The sequence below is a fragment of the Dipodomys spectabilis genome, unplaced genomic scaffold, assembly GCF_019054845.1.
Source record: "Dipodomys spectabilis isolate Male_0828 unplaced genomic scaffold, ASM1905484v1 ptg000329l, whole genome shotgun sequence".
Lineage (NCBI taxonomy): Eukaryota > Metazoa > Chordata > Mammalia > Rodentia > Heteromyidae > Dipodomys > Dipodomys spectabilis.
In genome coordinates this window covers 349,458-365,638 of record NW_024871006.1, presented here as the reverse complement: position 1 = coordinate 365,638, position 16,181 = coordinate 349,458, and the positions used below count along the sequence as shown (strand labels likewise).

General features: G+C 42.5%; 1 protein-coding gene across 3 annotated transcripts in view; it reads left to right on the top strand.

Moving 5' to 3' along the window:
* The window catches only part of Map2k6 (mitogen-activated protein kinase kinase 6), a 113,874-nt gene that overhangs the window by 81,659 nt on the left and 16,034 nt on the right, over positions 1-16,181 (top strand). For all 3 annotated transcript variants that reach the window (XM_042702686.1, XM_042702685.1, XM_042702687.1), the window contains exons 3-10: positions 2,359-2,407; positions 3,612-3,725; positions 7,342-7,461; positions 7,730-7,846; positions 8,739-8,790; positions 11,084-11,211; positions 13,720-13,797; positions 15,684-15,823. In XM_042702686.1, coding sequence (XP_042558620.1) covers positions 2,359-2,407; positions 3,612-3,725; positions 7,342-7,461; positions 7,730-7,846; positions 8,739-8,790; positions 11,084-11,211; positions 13,720-13,797; positions 15,684-15,823 — 798 coding nt within the window. The remainder of the gene's footprint in view (positions 1-2,358; positions 2,408-3,611; positions 3,726-7,341; positions 7,462-7,729; positions 7,847-8,738; positions 8,791-11,083; positions 11,212-13,719; positions 13,798-15,683; positions 15,824-16,181) is intronic.

Genomic DNA, 16,181 nt, shown 5'->3' with positions numbered 1-16,181 from the left:
GTAAGTCTCATTGTTGTAAGGGGTCATCCTGTGTCTTTGTTTCAGCGTTTTGTTATTCCCCTTCCCCTCCCCAAATTAGACAAATGCATATACAAGATGCAGGGTACCAAAATCAAGTACAGTGACAGCAGAGGATATACCATGGGGGGAAGGGAAGAACATACAAAGGAAACAAAAAAAAATCACATAGTATGTGAGAAACAACAACAAAGAAAGACCTCTATATCTTGGGCTTCATTTCACTTAGCCTCATCTTATATGGTCATATGTACATAGCATTTGAGCTTTTCTGCTCATCTTATAAAATTATCCTAGATGTATACTGATCATTGCAAATGAGGGAAACCATGGAACCTATATTTCTTTGGGTCTGACTTTCTTCACTTAATATGATTTTTCCTCCCACATAGTTTTATAAAAGCACTTTGATGAATAATTGCAAGGACATGAAAAATTCAGCTGGGCATCAGGGGCTCATGGTTGTAATCCTAGCTACTCAGGAGGCTGAGATCTGAGGATTGTGGTTCGGAGCCAGCCTCGGCAGCAAAGTCTACGAGACTCTTATCTCTAATTAACCTGCAAAAAGCCAAAAGTGGAGGTGTGGCTCAAGTGGCTGAGCATCCAACTTTGAGCAAAAACATTCAGGGACAGTGCCTAGGCCCTTATTTCAAGCCCCAGGATCAGCACACAAACAAATTATAGTGGTTAAATGTTTCCAGTTCTTTTTTTGCCTATTTTTCAAAGTGCTGTTGCATTTAGTATAGTGAAACAAGTTAAGAAAAACAACTTTGGATATTATAAGAATGAGAAATTAGATTTTGAGAAATTTGATTTCTTCTAGAAACCTTTTGTGAAAAATTTCCCACTGAGAAACACTAGATACACAAAAGTATCACTACCGTGTATGTGTGTGTGTGTTTGTGTGTGTGTGTGTGTATTGTTCTTACTCTTTGACTCCCCCCTAGACACTAGTCTGAAATTAGTACAGAAAGCCCTTAATGTGTTCTTTATCTATGAAGGAGATTTCAAGGTGAGGGAAAGAGGCAAGTCTTGCCATTAGATTCATATTTGTATCTGTGTTTGTGTTTCTGCTTTTCTAGCATGAGAGAACACTGAGGTATAGAAGTAAGTGCACATGAGGAGGAGACACAGGCAGCAGGCCTCTGCCTCCGGAGTGCTGGGCCCGTGAATATTATGTTTACTATGTACAGAACGAAGGTCACTGGATCTGATTCAACAGCCTGGCGGAAGAGAAAGATGCTGTGAATGAAATCAGGAGATGCGGGGCGAGTCATTTCACCTCTGCAGATCTTCTGTCCAGAAGATGGGAAGATGGGAAGAGATTTGGAATTATCATCCTGGAATTACCATCACTAGCTTCTTCCCTTCCCTTCCCTCCCTCTCTCAGTCTCTCTTTTTGCTTTATCCTTTCCTCTCTTTCTCCTTTCTTCCTTCCTTCCTTCCTTCCTTCTTTCCTTCCTTCCTTCCTTCCTTCCTTCCTTCCTTCCTTCCTTCCTTTCTTTCTCTCTCTCTCTCTCTTTCTTTCTTTCTTTCTTTCTTTCTTTCTTTCTTTCTTTCTTTCTTTCTTTCTTTCTTTCTTTCTTTCTTTCTTTCTTTCTTTCTTCCTTCCTTCCTTCCTTCCTTCCTTCCTTTCTTTCTTTCTTTCTCTCTCTCTTCCTTTCTCTTTCTCTTTCTTTCCTTCCTCCCTCCCCTTCTTTTCCTTCCTTCCTCTGTGCTTCCTCCCTCCCTCCCTCCCTCTTTTTTCCTTCCTTTCTCTCTTTTTAATCTATCTTTCTTTTCCCCTCTCTCTTTCTCTCCTTCCTTCCTTCCTCCCTCCATCTCTCCCTCCCTCCCTCCTTCCCTTCCTTCTTTCCTTCCTTCCTTCTTTCCTTCCTTCCTTCCTCCCCCCCTCTCTTCTTTCTTTCTTATTTGGAAGGAATAGTGGAATGATAGGGTATATTTTGGTTGCTACAGTTGGATGACAGAAAAACTTTGATGCTAACCACGATAACGTAAGATCGCAATAGCTGCATACCTATGGCTCTGAATTACTGGATATTTACTGGGTGCTAGGTGCGTCACTAAGCATTTTATTTAACTTGAGATATCATTTCTACTCCACAAGATAGGTAGATTAATAGCTTCATGGTGAGGAAGGAATACAAGCTCAAAGAGATGAGGTGTTTTAAACCCAAATAGATGTTATTCCAAACCCTGTTGTGTCCACATGCTGTGCTGTTTTACATGACCCATGATTCCCACCTCCTTTGTAAGGGAAATCCTCTTGAGTCACACGAGATTTGAAGAGGACAAACCGGAGTAAAGCGCTCATGCTTCCTTTTCTCTCCTGTTTCTTAGGCCTCCTCGAGACTTAGACTCCAAGGCTTGCATTTCTATTGGAAATCAGGTGAGGAAAGTCATGTTTATCAATCTCTCTCTGCTTTTCAGTCTCTCTCTCCCTCTCTCTCTCCCTCTCTATCTCTCTATATATATACTTTTATTTCCTTCCTCCTTCTTTCCCCCTTTTCTTCCCTTCTCCCATCTTTCCTCCCTCCTTTCTTCTTCCCTTCCTCCCTTCCTTGGTTCTAGAGTTTGAACTCGGGGCCTTGTGTTTGCCAGTGCCTTACCAATGCAAGCTCCTTACAACTGGAGCCATACCTCTAGTTCTTTTGGCTTAACTTCACTTCACATAGCCTCTTGCACTTTTGCTCAAGACTAGCCTCAGACCTTGATCCCTCTTTCTTCATCTCCTGCAGAGCTGGGATTGCAGGCAGCGTGGACCACCACCATGCCTGGCCCTGTACAGGTGTTTTCTGACTGTCACACTGAAAGAATTATTTTCTGTACCATGTTGTGAGGAGATGGATTAAAAACAACGATGTCTGACTTTAAGGGGAAATGACACAGGGTACTTTTATTGTTTTGAATTGTAAATTGAAATCAGGCTCTTGTCATTCTGAGAAAATAACTTTCACAAGAGTAGATGAGTTCCCTTGGGAGGCCATATCATCTAGTTGCCCTAGTCCCTAGTAGATTATAAAGAAGCATGGTGTAGGGAGTTTCAACCGAGCCACTGCAAAACTGAATTCGATGGAGCGTGTCCCTGTATTACTGGTGGTTTGCAGGTGGCTCATCGGTGGCCGGGGATTTCACTAGTATTCTCTGCTTGCAGTGGCACCTTGACATTCTAGAAGAACTCACGGCGTAGACATAACCCTTAGAATATAGGGAGAGGCCAGTATGGTGGTACAGGCGTGTGGTGTCGGCTACTTGGGAGACTGAGATGGAGTGGATAGTGGGTAGACTACAGAAAAGTCAGCGAGAACCCCATTTCCACAAACATGGCCTGGGCAAGTCTGTGGAAAGTGGGATAGGAGGATTGTGGAGTGAGGGTAAACCAGACAACATGGGAGACCCTATCGACGGAAGCATCAAAGGCCTAGGAGTTTGGCTCAAGTGGTAGATCACCTGTCTAGCCAGTGAGTGAGGCCTGGGGTTCAAATCCTCATGCTGTAAAAAGAGGGGGCAAAACCAGAGAGCGTGCAACCATGTCGCTGTCCAGTGTAATGTTCACTCCCCTGTTGCTATCATGCTGCTTTTCCCCGTTGCAGAATTTTGAGGTGAAGGCAGATGACCTGGAGCCCATCATGGAGCTGGGGCGAGGTGCTTATGGGGTGGTGGAGAAGATGCGACACGTGCCCAGCGGGCAGATCATGGCAGTGAAGGTAGAGTGGACGTTCTACGGGTTTCTGTGTGTCTGTGGTCTAGATAGTTTGTCAACTCTTCTGTAAACCATCCCCCTTCATAAAAAGAAAAAAAAGATCTTCAACAGGGTGGAAGGGAAAGATGACTTTTTGGGAAATTGCATTTCTGTGTCAGTGTGTGCAAATGCCTTTTTTTTTTTTTTTTGGTCTGTGATGGGCCTGGACGCTCAGCTCTTCGGCTCAAGGCGGGTGCTCTACTACTTGAGCCACTGCAACACTTCCATTTTCTGGTGGTTTATTGGAGATAAGAGTGTCAGGGACTTTCCTACCTGGGCTGGCTTTGAACTGCGATCCTCAGATCTCAGCCTCCTGAGTAGGATTACAGGTGTGAGCCACTGGTGCCTGGCCCAAATGCCTTTTTGGAGTTCATTGTACTTACTTTCTAGTTAGTGTTAAACCTTAAAGTCCCCCTTGCTCCACCATTAAATACACACACACACACACACACACACACACACACACACACACGGCCACTGTGTTATTAATCACACTGAAAAGAAAAAGAATTCTTTTTCTTTTTGTGCTGGTCCCAGGGCTTGAGCTAAGGACCTAGGCATTGTTCTTGATTTTATTTTATTTTTTGCTCAAGGCTAGCACACTCCCACTTGAGCCACAGCTCCCTGTCTGTTTTTTGTTTGTTTGTTTTTGTGATTCATTGGAGATAAGAGTCTCAATGACTTTCCTGCCCAGGCTAGCTTTGAACCACAGCTCTTAGATTTCAGTTTCCTGAGTTGCTAGAATTTTATAGGCATGAGCCACCAGTGCCTGGCTTTTAACAATTCTTTTTTAACCTAACTGAATACCTTTTCCAAATTAAGATTTCGTTTATCTCAACGTGTCTTTGTTGTTCTTTTGATTTTATAAAGCAGCATCCTCACCAGGGCTCAGATATCACACACAGCTGTTAGGATGCACAGATCTCTCATATTCTCTGTTCTATTGCATTTATAATTAATTTTTTAGGGCTTGAACTCTGGGCCTGGGCGCTGTCCCTCAGCTCTTCAGCTCAAGGCTAGTGCTCTACCACTTGAGCCACAGCGCCACTTGGTGTCAGTACTGGGGCTTGAACTCAGGGCCTTCTGCTTTTTTCCTCTTTCCTTTTTTCTTTTTTTTCTTTCCTTCCTTCCTTCCTTCCTTCCTTCCTTCCTTCCTTCCTTCCTTCCTTCCTCTGTCTGTCTTCCTTTCTTCCTTTCTTTCTTTCTTTCTTTCTTTCTTTCTTTCTTTCTTTCTTTCTTTCTTTCTTTCTTTCTTTCTTTCTTTCTTTCTTCCTTCCTTCCTTCCTTCCTTCCTTCCTTCCTTTCTTTCTTTCTTCCTTTCTTCCTTTCTTTCCTCTCTCTCTCTCTTTCTTTTTTTTTTGCGGGGGTCTGGTCGTGGGGCCTGAACTCTGGACCTGGGCTCTGTCCCTCAGCTCTTCAGCTCAAAGCTAGTGCTCTACCACTTGAGCCACAGCACCACTTCCAGCTTTTTTCGTTTTGCTTATGTGGTGCTGAGGAATTGAACCCAGGGCCTCATGCATGCAAGGCAAGTGCTCTACCACTGAGCCACCTTCTCAGCCCCTTTCTTTCTTTCCACCTTTCTTTCTTTCTTTCTTTCTTTTTTTCTTTCTTTCTCTGTCATTCTTTCTCTCTTTCCTTTTTTTTTTTTTTTTTTGCTTAAGGCAAAAAAAAACCCCACAGCTCCATTTTCAGCTTTTTGCGTGTTCATTGGAGATAAGTAATTCATCAGTGATGCTCACTAGACATGCTGTTGGAAATTAATTTGTGGGGGATGGGAACAACTGGGAGAATAACAGGGAGAGGGGGACACTATTAACAAAAGAAATGTACTCATTACCTGATTAATGTAACTGTAACCCCTCTGCACAACCCTTTTACAATAAAATTTTAAAAAGGAAAAAAAAAGACAAAAAAGAATCTCACAGACTTTCCTCCCTGGGCTGGCTTTGAACTAACTAGGATTAAAGGTGTGAGCCACCAGTACCTGGTCTAATTTGAATATCCAGAAATCAGAAATTTCAGAGAGAGAAATCAGAGAGAGAAAGAGAGGGGGAGAGAGGAAGGGAGAGAGAGAGAGAGAGACAGAGGAGAGAGAGACATACAGAGAGATCTCTGTGGAAACAGGATAAGGCTGATCTAGAATGAATTTGCATTGTTGTTGATGTGAAATCATGTTTCTTGGACAGAGTCAGGAAGGATTCTTTTTTAATTTTATGTGATTGTAAAGATGCTATACAGAGGGGTTACGGTTACATGAGTAAGGCAATGTACATTACTTGTCGATCAATGTTACCCCTTTCCTTTCTATTGTCCTACTATCCCTTCCCTCTCCCAGTCATCAGGAAGGATTTTAAACAGTGAACTTGCCTAGAAAATTTATTAGACCCTGAGTCTTGCTTAGGAATGGGTGCCAGCTTGGATCCCTTTGCTTTTAGAGAGTGGAGATCTCTTCTCTGGCTTGGAGATTTTCCAATCTGTTCTATTGACTGCTCAGTAGGCAAAACCTGTGAAGATCTAGGGCTACTGTCCCTCCCTTCCTGGCCAGCTCATGATGTCATAATCACATCTCTGGAAGGCTGCAGAGCTCTGCCTGGCAGGACAGGTTTTTCTTCTTTTAGCAGCTCTGGCTAAGAATGATCATTTTCTCCATTTCTCTGGATCCTTCTTCTATTGTCTACAGCTGGACATTTCCTGTTTATTCCAGATCCAGTCAGCCCTTTGTCCTTGTGGGTTCTTCATCCGTACACTCAAATATTCGAAATTTTTAAAAAAAGGACTAAATACATAAAGACTTTCTTTCTTGTCAACACTTCCTGAACAGTGAGCAGAACAAACTATTTGCATGGTATTTACATTGCATTCCCTGCCATAAGCAATCTAGAGATGACAGAGAAACACGTGGGAAGCTGTGTGCAGGTAATGTGTGCAGACTACACCATTCTACAGAACGCTTAATCACCAGGAGATTGTGGTTTCTGAAGCGGGTCCTGGAACCAATCCTCCACAGATGCGGATGGCATGCTATAGTTCTGGTTCTCCTATGTGGGAGAAGAGTCTCACCCCCTCCTTTTTTTACACCCTCTTAGGACCCCAAATAAACAGTCATTATATGGCCTCTTTGTCCTGTATAGGTGTCATTCAGTAAGCTAGATGGTTTTTGCACTTTGGAAATGCATTTCGCAACTTTCCCCCAGTCTCTCAAACATACTATCTGTTTAGTTCTTTCTTTTTTTTGTGCTGTATTGGGGTCTTGAACTCAAAGCCTGGGTGCTGTCCTTGACTTTTTTTTTTTTTTTCTGGTTCAAGGCTGGTTGCTCTACCATTTTGAACTCAAGCTCTACTTCTGGCTTTTGCATGGTTCCTTGGAGATAAGAGTCTCACAGACTTTCCTGCCCAGGCTGGCTTCAGACTGTGATCCTCAGATCCCAACCTCTGGGGTAGCTTAGAATTACAGGTGTGAGCTGTTGGCACTTGGCTCTGTTTACTTTTTTCCAGGGGCTGGCAAAACAGATGGTTTTGCCTTACAAATTGACTCATCCTCAAAATGGTTAGCATCCATCTTTCCCTGTGTTTCCATCCAGCGGATCCGAGCCACTGTAAATAGCCAGGAGCAGAAAAGGCTACTGATGGATTTGGATGTTTCTATGAGGACAGTGGACTGTCCATTTACTGTTACCTTCTACGGCGCGCTCTTCCGAGAGGTAGGTGATTCTCCCATCCAGGTTCTAAGGAGAAAGATCACTTCCACTTCTCGGAATATGTAACTATCTGCTGGGTTACTTTTTGGAGGAAAATCTTGCTCATTGCTAAATACCTTTGGGATCTTGATGGAATATTGTCCCTTTCATCCAAAAAAAAAAAAAAAAAAAAGCCAGAAAGGAAGAGTGCTTCAGGACAATGGTTAGCTTGTTTTTTCTTCTGAGTCCCTTCCCATCTTCGTTAACAATGCCAGAATGTGTTGGTTTCCAGGGTGATGTTTGGATTTGCATGGAGCTCATGGATACATCGCTAGATAAATTCTACAAGCAAGTTATTGACAAGGGGCAGACGATCCCAGAGGACATTTTGGGAAAGATAGCAGTATCTGTGAGTACCCCTCCCCCCCCGCCCCCCCCCCCGCCCCCGGATTCCACTACAAAGAAAATGAGAGGGGTCTAGGCCAAACATGACTTTTTTGGTGTTAGTACTAGAGCTTATACTCAGGGCCTGGGTACCCGTCCCTTAACTTTTTCCACTCAAGACCTGGTGCTCTATCACTTGAGCCACAGTAGCACTTCTGGCTTTTGGAGGATTAACTGGAGATAAGAGTCTCATGAAATTTTCTGCCTGGACTGGCTTCAAACTGTGACCCTCAGAATCTCAGCCTACCTGAGTAGCTAGGATTCTAGGTGTGAGCCACTGGCTCTCTGCTCAGGGGTGTGAAGAGACACTACCTATGCCATAACCTCCATCTGGTCCATGTTTGTTGATTGCATAAGGGCATTGGTTGGTGGATAAATAAGTGCATTTCTTTCTGTATAGCAATGTTGCTATGAACCTGGTTTGGTTAACTACATTAAATGACTTTTTATCTGGCCATTCTCAATGATCCTGTTTTGATGGGAAATATACATTAGTTCAGTTAGATTCTGTAGAGTTTTAAAGGTTTGCTTGAGACTGGTAGTAAGAGAAGGCATGAAAAGAAAAAGGAAATAGGAATATTTACTACATTTATGACTGCTGAGATTCGGGGATGGGAGGGGAGAGAGAGAGAGAGAGAGAGAGAGAAACAGTTTTGAGGCAAATGGGAAGAAGATAGAGAGACACCTTCTCTGCCGTCTGATGGGCGGGATCCAACTTGTATTACTTCCTGCTTATTTTCTTGTCTGGGGCTCTGGTCTTTGAGAAAAGAGTTCACCCTTAAACCCAGACATAATAAACCTGGATATACTTAACATCCAATTTCTTTCCATAAATCGACTCTGTGTTTCTCTTGCAGATTGTAAAAGCATTAGAACATTTGCACAGTAAGCTCTCTGTCATTCATCGAGGTGAGCATTCGTGTGGATAATGAGTTCTTTTTGTTGTGTGAGAGCCTCCCGGCTCCCTTCCACCCATTTCAGCTGCGGGTGGAATTGAGCCAGGCTGGGGAATTAAGGAGCTTTCCTTTGGGATTCCATTGAAATTTATCTAAGTAGCTGTGTTAGCTTTCTGTGATTATAACAAAATACCCAAGGTAATCAAGTTATAAAGAGGAAAGGATTAATTTAGCTCCCAGCTTTGCAGGTTTTAGCTCATGTTTGGTTGGCTCTGTTACTTTTGGGCCTGTGGGGAGGGCAGCGTATGTTAGTAGGAGCAAGAAGATTATCATGTCAAAAGAAGTCTGTGCACCTCAAGGCTGGGAATGAGCGAAAGATGGAGAGATCAGGACCTTTCAGTCCCCTCTGAGGCCAACCCCTCTCCCCATAACCCAAAACTCCTCACCAGGCTTCAACTCGTAAAGGTTTCCTCATGTTTCAGTAGCACCAAGCTGAGGACTAAACCTGTCATACATGGGGTTCTAGGGGACAGTGAAGATTCAAACTATAGCAGCAGATTAGATGATGATGATGATGATGATGATGATGATGATGATGATGATGATGATGCCAGTACTAGGAACTTAGGGCTCCTCAGATGACACTCTACCAACTGAGCTTCAGCTCCACTTCTGGATTTTTGCCAGTAAATTGGAGATAGGAGTTTCACAGACTTTTCTGCTCAAGCTGGCTTTGAACCGAGATCCTCCTGAGTATCTAGGATGACAGGCATGAGCCACCAGTGCCCAGCTATTATCATTTTTAATAATATTATGAATCAGTAGTGTTAAATGCTGAAGAAAAACAGGAGGCAAAGAGAAGAAAGTGAGAAGGAATCTGAGCAGGAAAAAGAATAAATTACTCAGAGAATGTGGAAATGATTTTTAAAGTGTTTATTTCAAAATTATGAACTATTTAATTCCTATCAGAGAACCCATTTAAGGTTCACTGTCAATAAAATGACATTTGTTCTATGGATCATTTTTTTAGAGAAAAATTAGAAAGGATAGTTTATAAAACTTTTAGAATTAGCTTTTCTTCTTATTTTCTGTATATTTTGAAGTGCTGAAAAGGAAAAAAAAAGGAACTGTAATGGCTAATTTCATTATCCAGTGATAACTGGTTCCTCTTTTTGGGTCTGTGAGTATAAGGTTTCATTTAAAATCTCTTCAATAAGACCCCATCTTCGTGACCAGCTGTGGTCTGACGTATATCGGTTTATAACCCTTTACCCTGGGGTGGCATTTTCACCATCTCTCATGTGAATTTGAATCAAAGCTGGCTACTTTGACCGTATGGGATGCATTATTATTATTATTTTTCTGTGTTGGTACTAAATCTTAAAGTCGGGGCCTGGATGCTGACCTGTAGCTTTTTCTCTCAAGGTTAGCACTCTACCACCTTAACTCCATTCCCGCCCCCCCCCCTTTTAAATTGAATATTTGTTTTTTTTTTTTTTAGTTTGGAGGCAAAGCTTTGGCCTAGCCCTCATTCTCTTTCATATTGTCTTCTATTACTTCAGTAAAGAATAGACATTGATTATTTAATAAACGTCTGCTGAAAGAACAAATGTTAATTGAGTTGACTATGAAAGTAACTTATTGATATTAGAGTTGACATTGACGGTTTGTCCAAGTACTATAGGATTCTAGGGTTATACACTGCAACTTCACATGCTTAAGTCGGGATACTGAAGATGTATATAGGAACAATAGCCAGGCATGTTGGAATATACCTGTAACCCCAGTATTCATGAGTCTGATCCTGGGAAATTGCAAGTTTTTTTTAACTGATTAGTTGGAGATAAAAATGTTGGCTTTGAACCACGATGTCAGACCCCTGAGTAGGTAAGATTACAGGCTTAAGCTGTGTTTACTATATTAGTCTTTTCTTTTCATTCCTGGATTTTTTATTCTCTCACTAAATACACAGTAAATATCATTTTCAACTGAATATTCAATGAAGTCCATGGTAATCTGTCTTTAAGTTCTTATGTATAAAGGTAGTAGAAAAAAATGCTAGGTCAAGAAGAAACAGATCTTTCCATGTGGTGATTCCTAAGTCTGTAAGACACTGACAAAACACAAAGAAAGACGAACCCAACTACTAGAAACAGTATGAGTTTGGCCGCTGGGACAATGGGTACACATTTGTGTTGGGGGAAAAGAGCAGGCGAAGGACTGACATAGACTTCACGCCCTCTGCTGGTAGAACAATGAATCTGCAAAGCAAGCTGATGTGTTGGAATGCTGGTTCTTGCTTTCAGACGTCAAGCCTTCTAATGTGCTGATTAACACTTTGGGCCAAGTGAAGATGTGTGATTTTGGAATCAGTGGCTACCTGGTCGACTCTGTTGCAAAAACAATTGATGCAGGTTGCAAACCATATATGGCCGTAAGTATAGAGGAGGTGGGGGGAGGCGAGGAAGGGGGATTGTGGCAACTAGAAGTGACTCTACCTAAAGGAAAAAAAAATATATGCTGGAAACGAGGAAATGAATGGCCTCAGAGGGAAAAGCGAAATGTGTTCAAAACCTAAGATATTCTGCATCATTTTGTTTCTGTGAATACTTCGGATACAAAATACTCAGAAGCTTGCCACTTTTATTTTTCAATTTGTTATCGTAAATTTGTTATTAGAAGTTTAACTGCCATTTAACAAATGAATGTAACAAATGATGAATGGAATGCATCTTTACCAATGTCACCTTTCCACCTTCTCCCCCATCTCTCCCCTACTCCTCCCCCGACTCTTCTTAATTTTGTAGGATGCACATTGGATTCTTGTCTGTGTTTCCGCCCCCCTCTTCTCCTCTCTGTCTACTCCTTCCTCCTCAACCCCATCCCACCTTTTTTGAATACCCACTTCCTGGTGTTTTATTTTTTTTTTGTCGGTCGTGGGGCTTGAACTCTGGGCCTGGGCGCTGTCCCTCAGCTCTTCAGCTCAAGGCGAGCGCTCTACCACTTGAGCTACAGCGCCACTTCCGGTTTTCTGGTGGTTTATTGGAGATAGGAGTCTCACAGTCTCTCCTGCCCGGGCTGGCTTTGAACCGCGATCCTCAGATCTCAGCCACCTGAGTAGCTAGGATCACAGGCGTGAGCCACCAGCGCCTGGCTTTTCCTGGTGTTTTATTTGGCTGAACTTTGATTTTGGTTTCTAGAGAATTCACCATTTGAGATCTCCCTTGAATCTACTGTATTTCAGTTAATACATTTGCATACACTTGCATGCCACCTGATGAGTTTACTTATAAGTTTGTAAGCTCAATCTAGTTTCTACATGTAAGGGAAAACATGCATCCCTTGTCTCTCTGGACCTGATTTACTTCACTTAGCATACTTTTTCCTAAGTTGTTCCACTTATTTACAAATGGAACAATATTATTCTTTCTAATGGATGAGTAAAATTCATACACACACACACACACACACACACACACACACACACACACACACACGTACCACATTTTCTTGATCTATTCATCCATTGAGGGGCATCTGGGCTGACTCCATACCTTGGCTATGGTGAATAGTGATGCAGTAAACATGGTTGTGCCAGTGACTTCACTGTATCCTGGTTTGTAATCTTTTGGGTAAATGCTCAGGGGATGGAATTGCTGGATCACAGGGTAGTTCTGTGTTTAATTGTTTGAGGAACCTCTGCACTGCTTTGCAGTGTCCTGACATGGAAGAAGGGATGAGGGACTCCCATAGCTTCTTTTATAAAGGCACTAACCCAGCTTATGAGGCTGCAGGCTGCACTGATAGTCTCATTAGCACTTCCTGTATGGCCACCTGCGTGAAATGATTGAGACTTTGATTTTGATGGACATAAACCATCAGATTTTAGTTTATATATTACTCTCAATAGTATGATAAATGGGATACATCCGAAATACATATAAGAAATACTTACTGACTGCATGATTTTCCACACTGAGTTGTAGGTTGGGAACACAGTAGCAGGGAGAATTTAACTTCCCTGCACAGGACAGTTGGCTTAGTCAGGAGCAAATCCCATCATTGTGAAGATTCATTGCCATCAACAGAGACACTGGGATTCTCTTTAGCTGAAAGATCGAGCACTATGCTCTACTTGGAAATAGAATTGTGTTTGGAACTGAGAAGCTTCTTAAAAATTGGTTAGATTGGGGCTGGGAAGGTGGCTCAGTGGTAGAGCGCTTGCCTTGCATGCATGAGGCCCTGGGTTCAATTCCTCAGCACCACATAAGCAGAAAAAGCCAGAAGTGGCGCTGTGGCTCAAGTGGTAGAGTGCTAGCCTTGAGCTGAAGAGCTGAGGGACAGCACCCAGGCCCAGAGTTCAGGCTTTCCCATGACTGACCAAAAAAAAAAAGCAACAACAAAAATTGGATAGATATGTTGAACTCCAGATAGTAGCCTAAGATTTCCTATGGGTTCTTTCCACTGAGTACTGGGCTTAAGGTGTATTTAGCTAGTCAGTATTTTGTAGTGTGCACCTCTTTCTTTCTTTTCTTTCTTTCTTTCTTTCTTTCTTTCTTTCTTTCTTTCTTTCTTTCTTTCTTTCTTTCTTTCTTTCTTTCTTTCTTTCTTTCTTTCTTTCTTCTGTTTATGTGGTGCTGAGGAATCGAACCCAGGGCCTCAGGCATGCAAGGCAAGCGCTCTACCACTGAGCCACCTTCCCAGCCCCCACCTGTTTCTTTTTAAAGCAACATTAAAATTTGTTATGAAGGGCCTTTGATCAATTGCTGTCTCTTAAGAAAAAAAATGAACAAAAAGAAAAGAAAACCCACTGAAATATTGCATGATATAGGAGGCATTCTAACAACTTAGAGGCTGGATCTGTCCACCCCACCCTGAGTCACTATGGTGCTACAAATGTCGCTTGTCTTTCCTGTTTCTCAGTTTTTTATCTTCTTTCCAGCCTGAAAGAATAAATCCAGAGCTCAACCAGAAGGGATACAGTGTGAAGTCTGACATTTGGAGTCTAGGCATCACCATGGTAGCGTATGAGACTCGGCGTGGGGCTTTGAGATTCTGAGCATGAGTCTGGGATGGGGTGGGTTTGGGGACCATGGAGTAGCTGTATCAGCGTGTGTGTTGGGCATCCTTTATAGCATGCAGTGGGAGGTGATTCTTTGGGGTTTTGAACTCGGAGCCGTGCACTTGCTCTGCAGTCAGTCACTGTTTTGCTTCAGCCATGTCTCTAGCCCTTCTTTGCTTGTAGTCATTTTTTCCAGATAGGTTTTCTTTACTTTTTGTCCATGGCTGATTTCACAACTTGATTATCCTACCACTGTGCCTGGGCTTATGTGTTGAGATGAGGAGGGGGAGGTCTTACTAACTTGTTTGCTTGGGCTGTCCTTGAACCATGATCCTCCTCTTGCTGCCTCCTGAGTACCCAGGATTCCTCGTGTGTTAATTGTTTGAAATATGATTTAGTAGAAATTCTGGAGTGGGTTGGGTCAGCCAACTTTTATTCTGCTTCTTACCACTGGTTTCCCCTTGAATGACATGGCTTTCTCTTTTCCTCCTGTAAAGCAAGAAGGTCTGAGTTCATTTCTTTCGGTTTCAACTACATTAGTCTAATCAAGGCAAGAAGCCTAAGCTACACCAAAGGTCCTGACGTGTGTAGATTCTGGTGTGACCACCGTGTTGTTTGGCTGTGATTCTAAGTTATTTTTATATAAAAATCTTGGCTGGCCAGCACCGGTGGCTCACACCTGTATTCCTAATTACTCAGGAGACTGAGATCTGAGGATCATGGTTTGAAGCCAGCCTGGGCAGAAAAGTCCCTTTGAGATTCTTATCTCCAATCAACCACTCAAACACTGGAAGTGGCGCTGTGGCAGAAGTGGTAGAGTGCTCGCCTTGAGCACAAAGAGGCTCAGGGACAGCTCCTAGGCCCTGAGTTCAAGCCCCACAACTGACCAAAAAATAAAAAATAAAGTCTTGGCAGTTTAGGTTAGATATAGCCTCATTACAATAACCAATAGAGTAACGTCCTTATCCCACTCCTACAGTTGAACCATTAGTGCCTTATTCATAATTTTGTAGATCATCAGTTTTCAGTGTGTCTCCAAGGTCTGGAATTATCCACTGTGGTCCAGGCTCCTGACCAGACACAGCAGATGATCAATCCCAGGAGTTATTCCTGCCCAGAAAACACGTGACCCTATAACGGCAAAGTGGCCTTTACTCAAGTCCAAAAAGAGATGAGTCATTTGGTCCTAGGCTACTTAATTTTTTTTTTAATGTTTCCTTTTCACCAAGTGACCTGCAGGTGGCAGCAAAGGAACAGTTCTGCAGAAGTCAGACAATTCCTTTTTGGACTAAATGTGTGAAAACCTGGTTCCTTTAGATCTTAAAGCCTATTCATATATTTTATTATATATATCTCAGTATGTATATATAAGTATTTATATTTGGTTTGGTGCTGGGTCTCATTTAGCTTTTTTGCTCATGGCTGGTGCTCTGTATCTAGGTTTTTGCTGGTTAATTGTAGATAAATCTTTTGTAGATTTGTCTGTCCAGGCTGCCTTTAAACCTTGATTCTCAGATCTCAGCTTGGGTTATAGAGATGAGTCACTGGCACCTGGCTGACATAATTTTTTTCTGTATCAGTATAGTATGCTGGAGAAACATTTTAGAAAGGTTTAAATAACTGTCCCTAGTAAGATATAGGGTTTTTTTTTTTTTTTAAATAATCTCCAGCATTAAGAATGTGAAGGAAAATTGCTCCAGAATAAGTTATTAGTTTAATTTTTCCCCCTCTCTACTCATACCTGAATTTCACCTTTGACGTAGCTGATTCTCCTCGAATGGATCACAGCTGATCCTCTAGGGAGCTCTTTCCACTGGTGCTCACCTGTTTCTTCTCCATTCTAGATCGAGCTGGCAATCCTCCGGTTTCCCTATGATTCATGGGGAACTCCCTTTCAGCAGCTCAAACAGGTGGTTGAAGAGCCATCACCGCAACTCCCAGCCGACAAGTTCTCCGCAGAGTTTGTTGACTTTACCTCACAGTGGTAAGGGCGCCCCCGGGCCAGCGCTGAACACCATGCTTGCTCAGGGATAACCTCTATTGGTTTCTATCCATCAAACACTATCATTTCAAAAGCATCTGTTATCTGTGCCTTCCATTCTGGGGAACACCGTGGCTACATCCCGTTCTCTGCCATCTCTGAGCTCCGAGTTTACTAGCCAAGCCTCATAAATTGATAGGTCCAGCGGTACATCATTATAAGTTGACAGGTCCAAAGCTATAGATATTTTTAGGGTATTTTTTTTTAGGGGGGGGAACTCCGAGGAAAGGCATTGAGAGAGTTTTTTTTGTTTTGTTTTGTTTTGTTTTCCTGAAGAAGATGAATCTTGAGCTGAAGATTC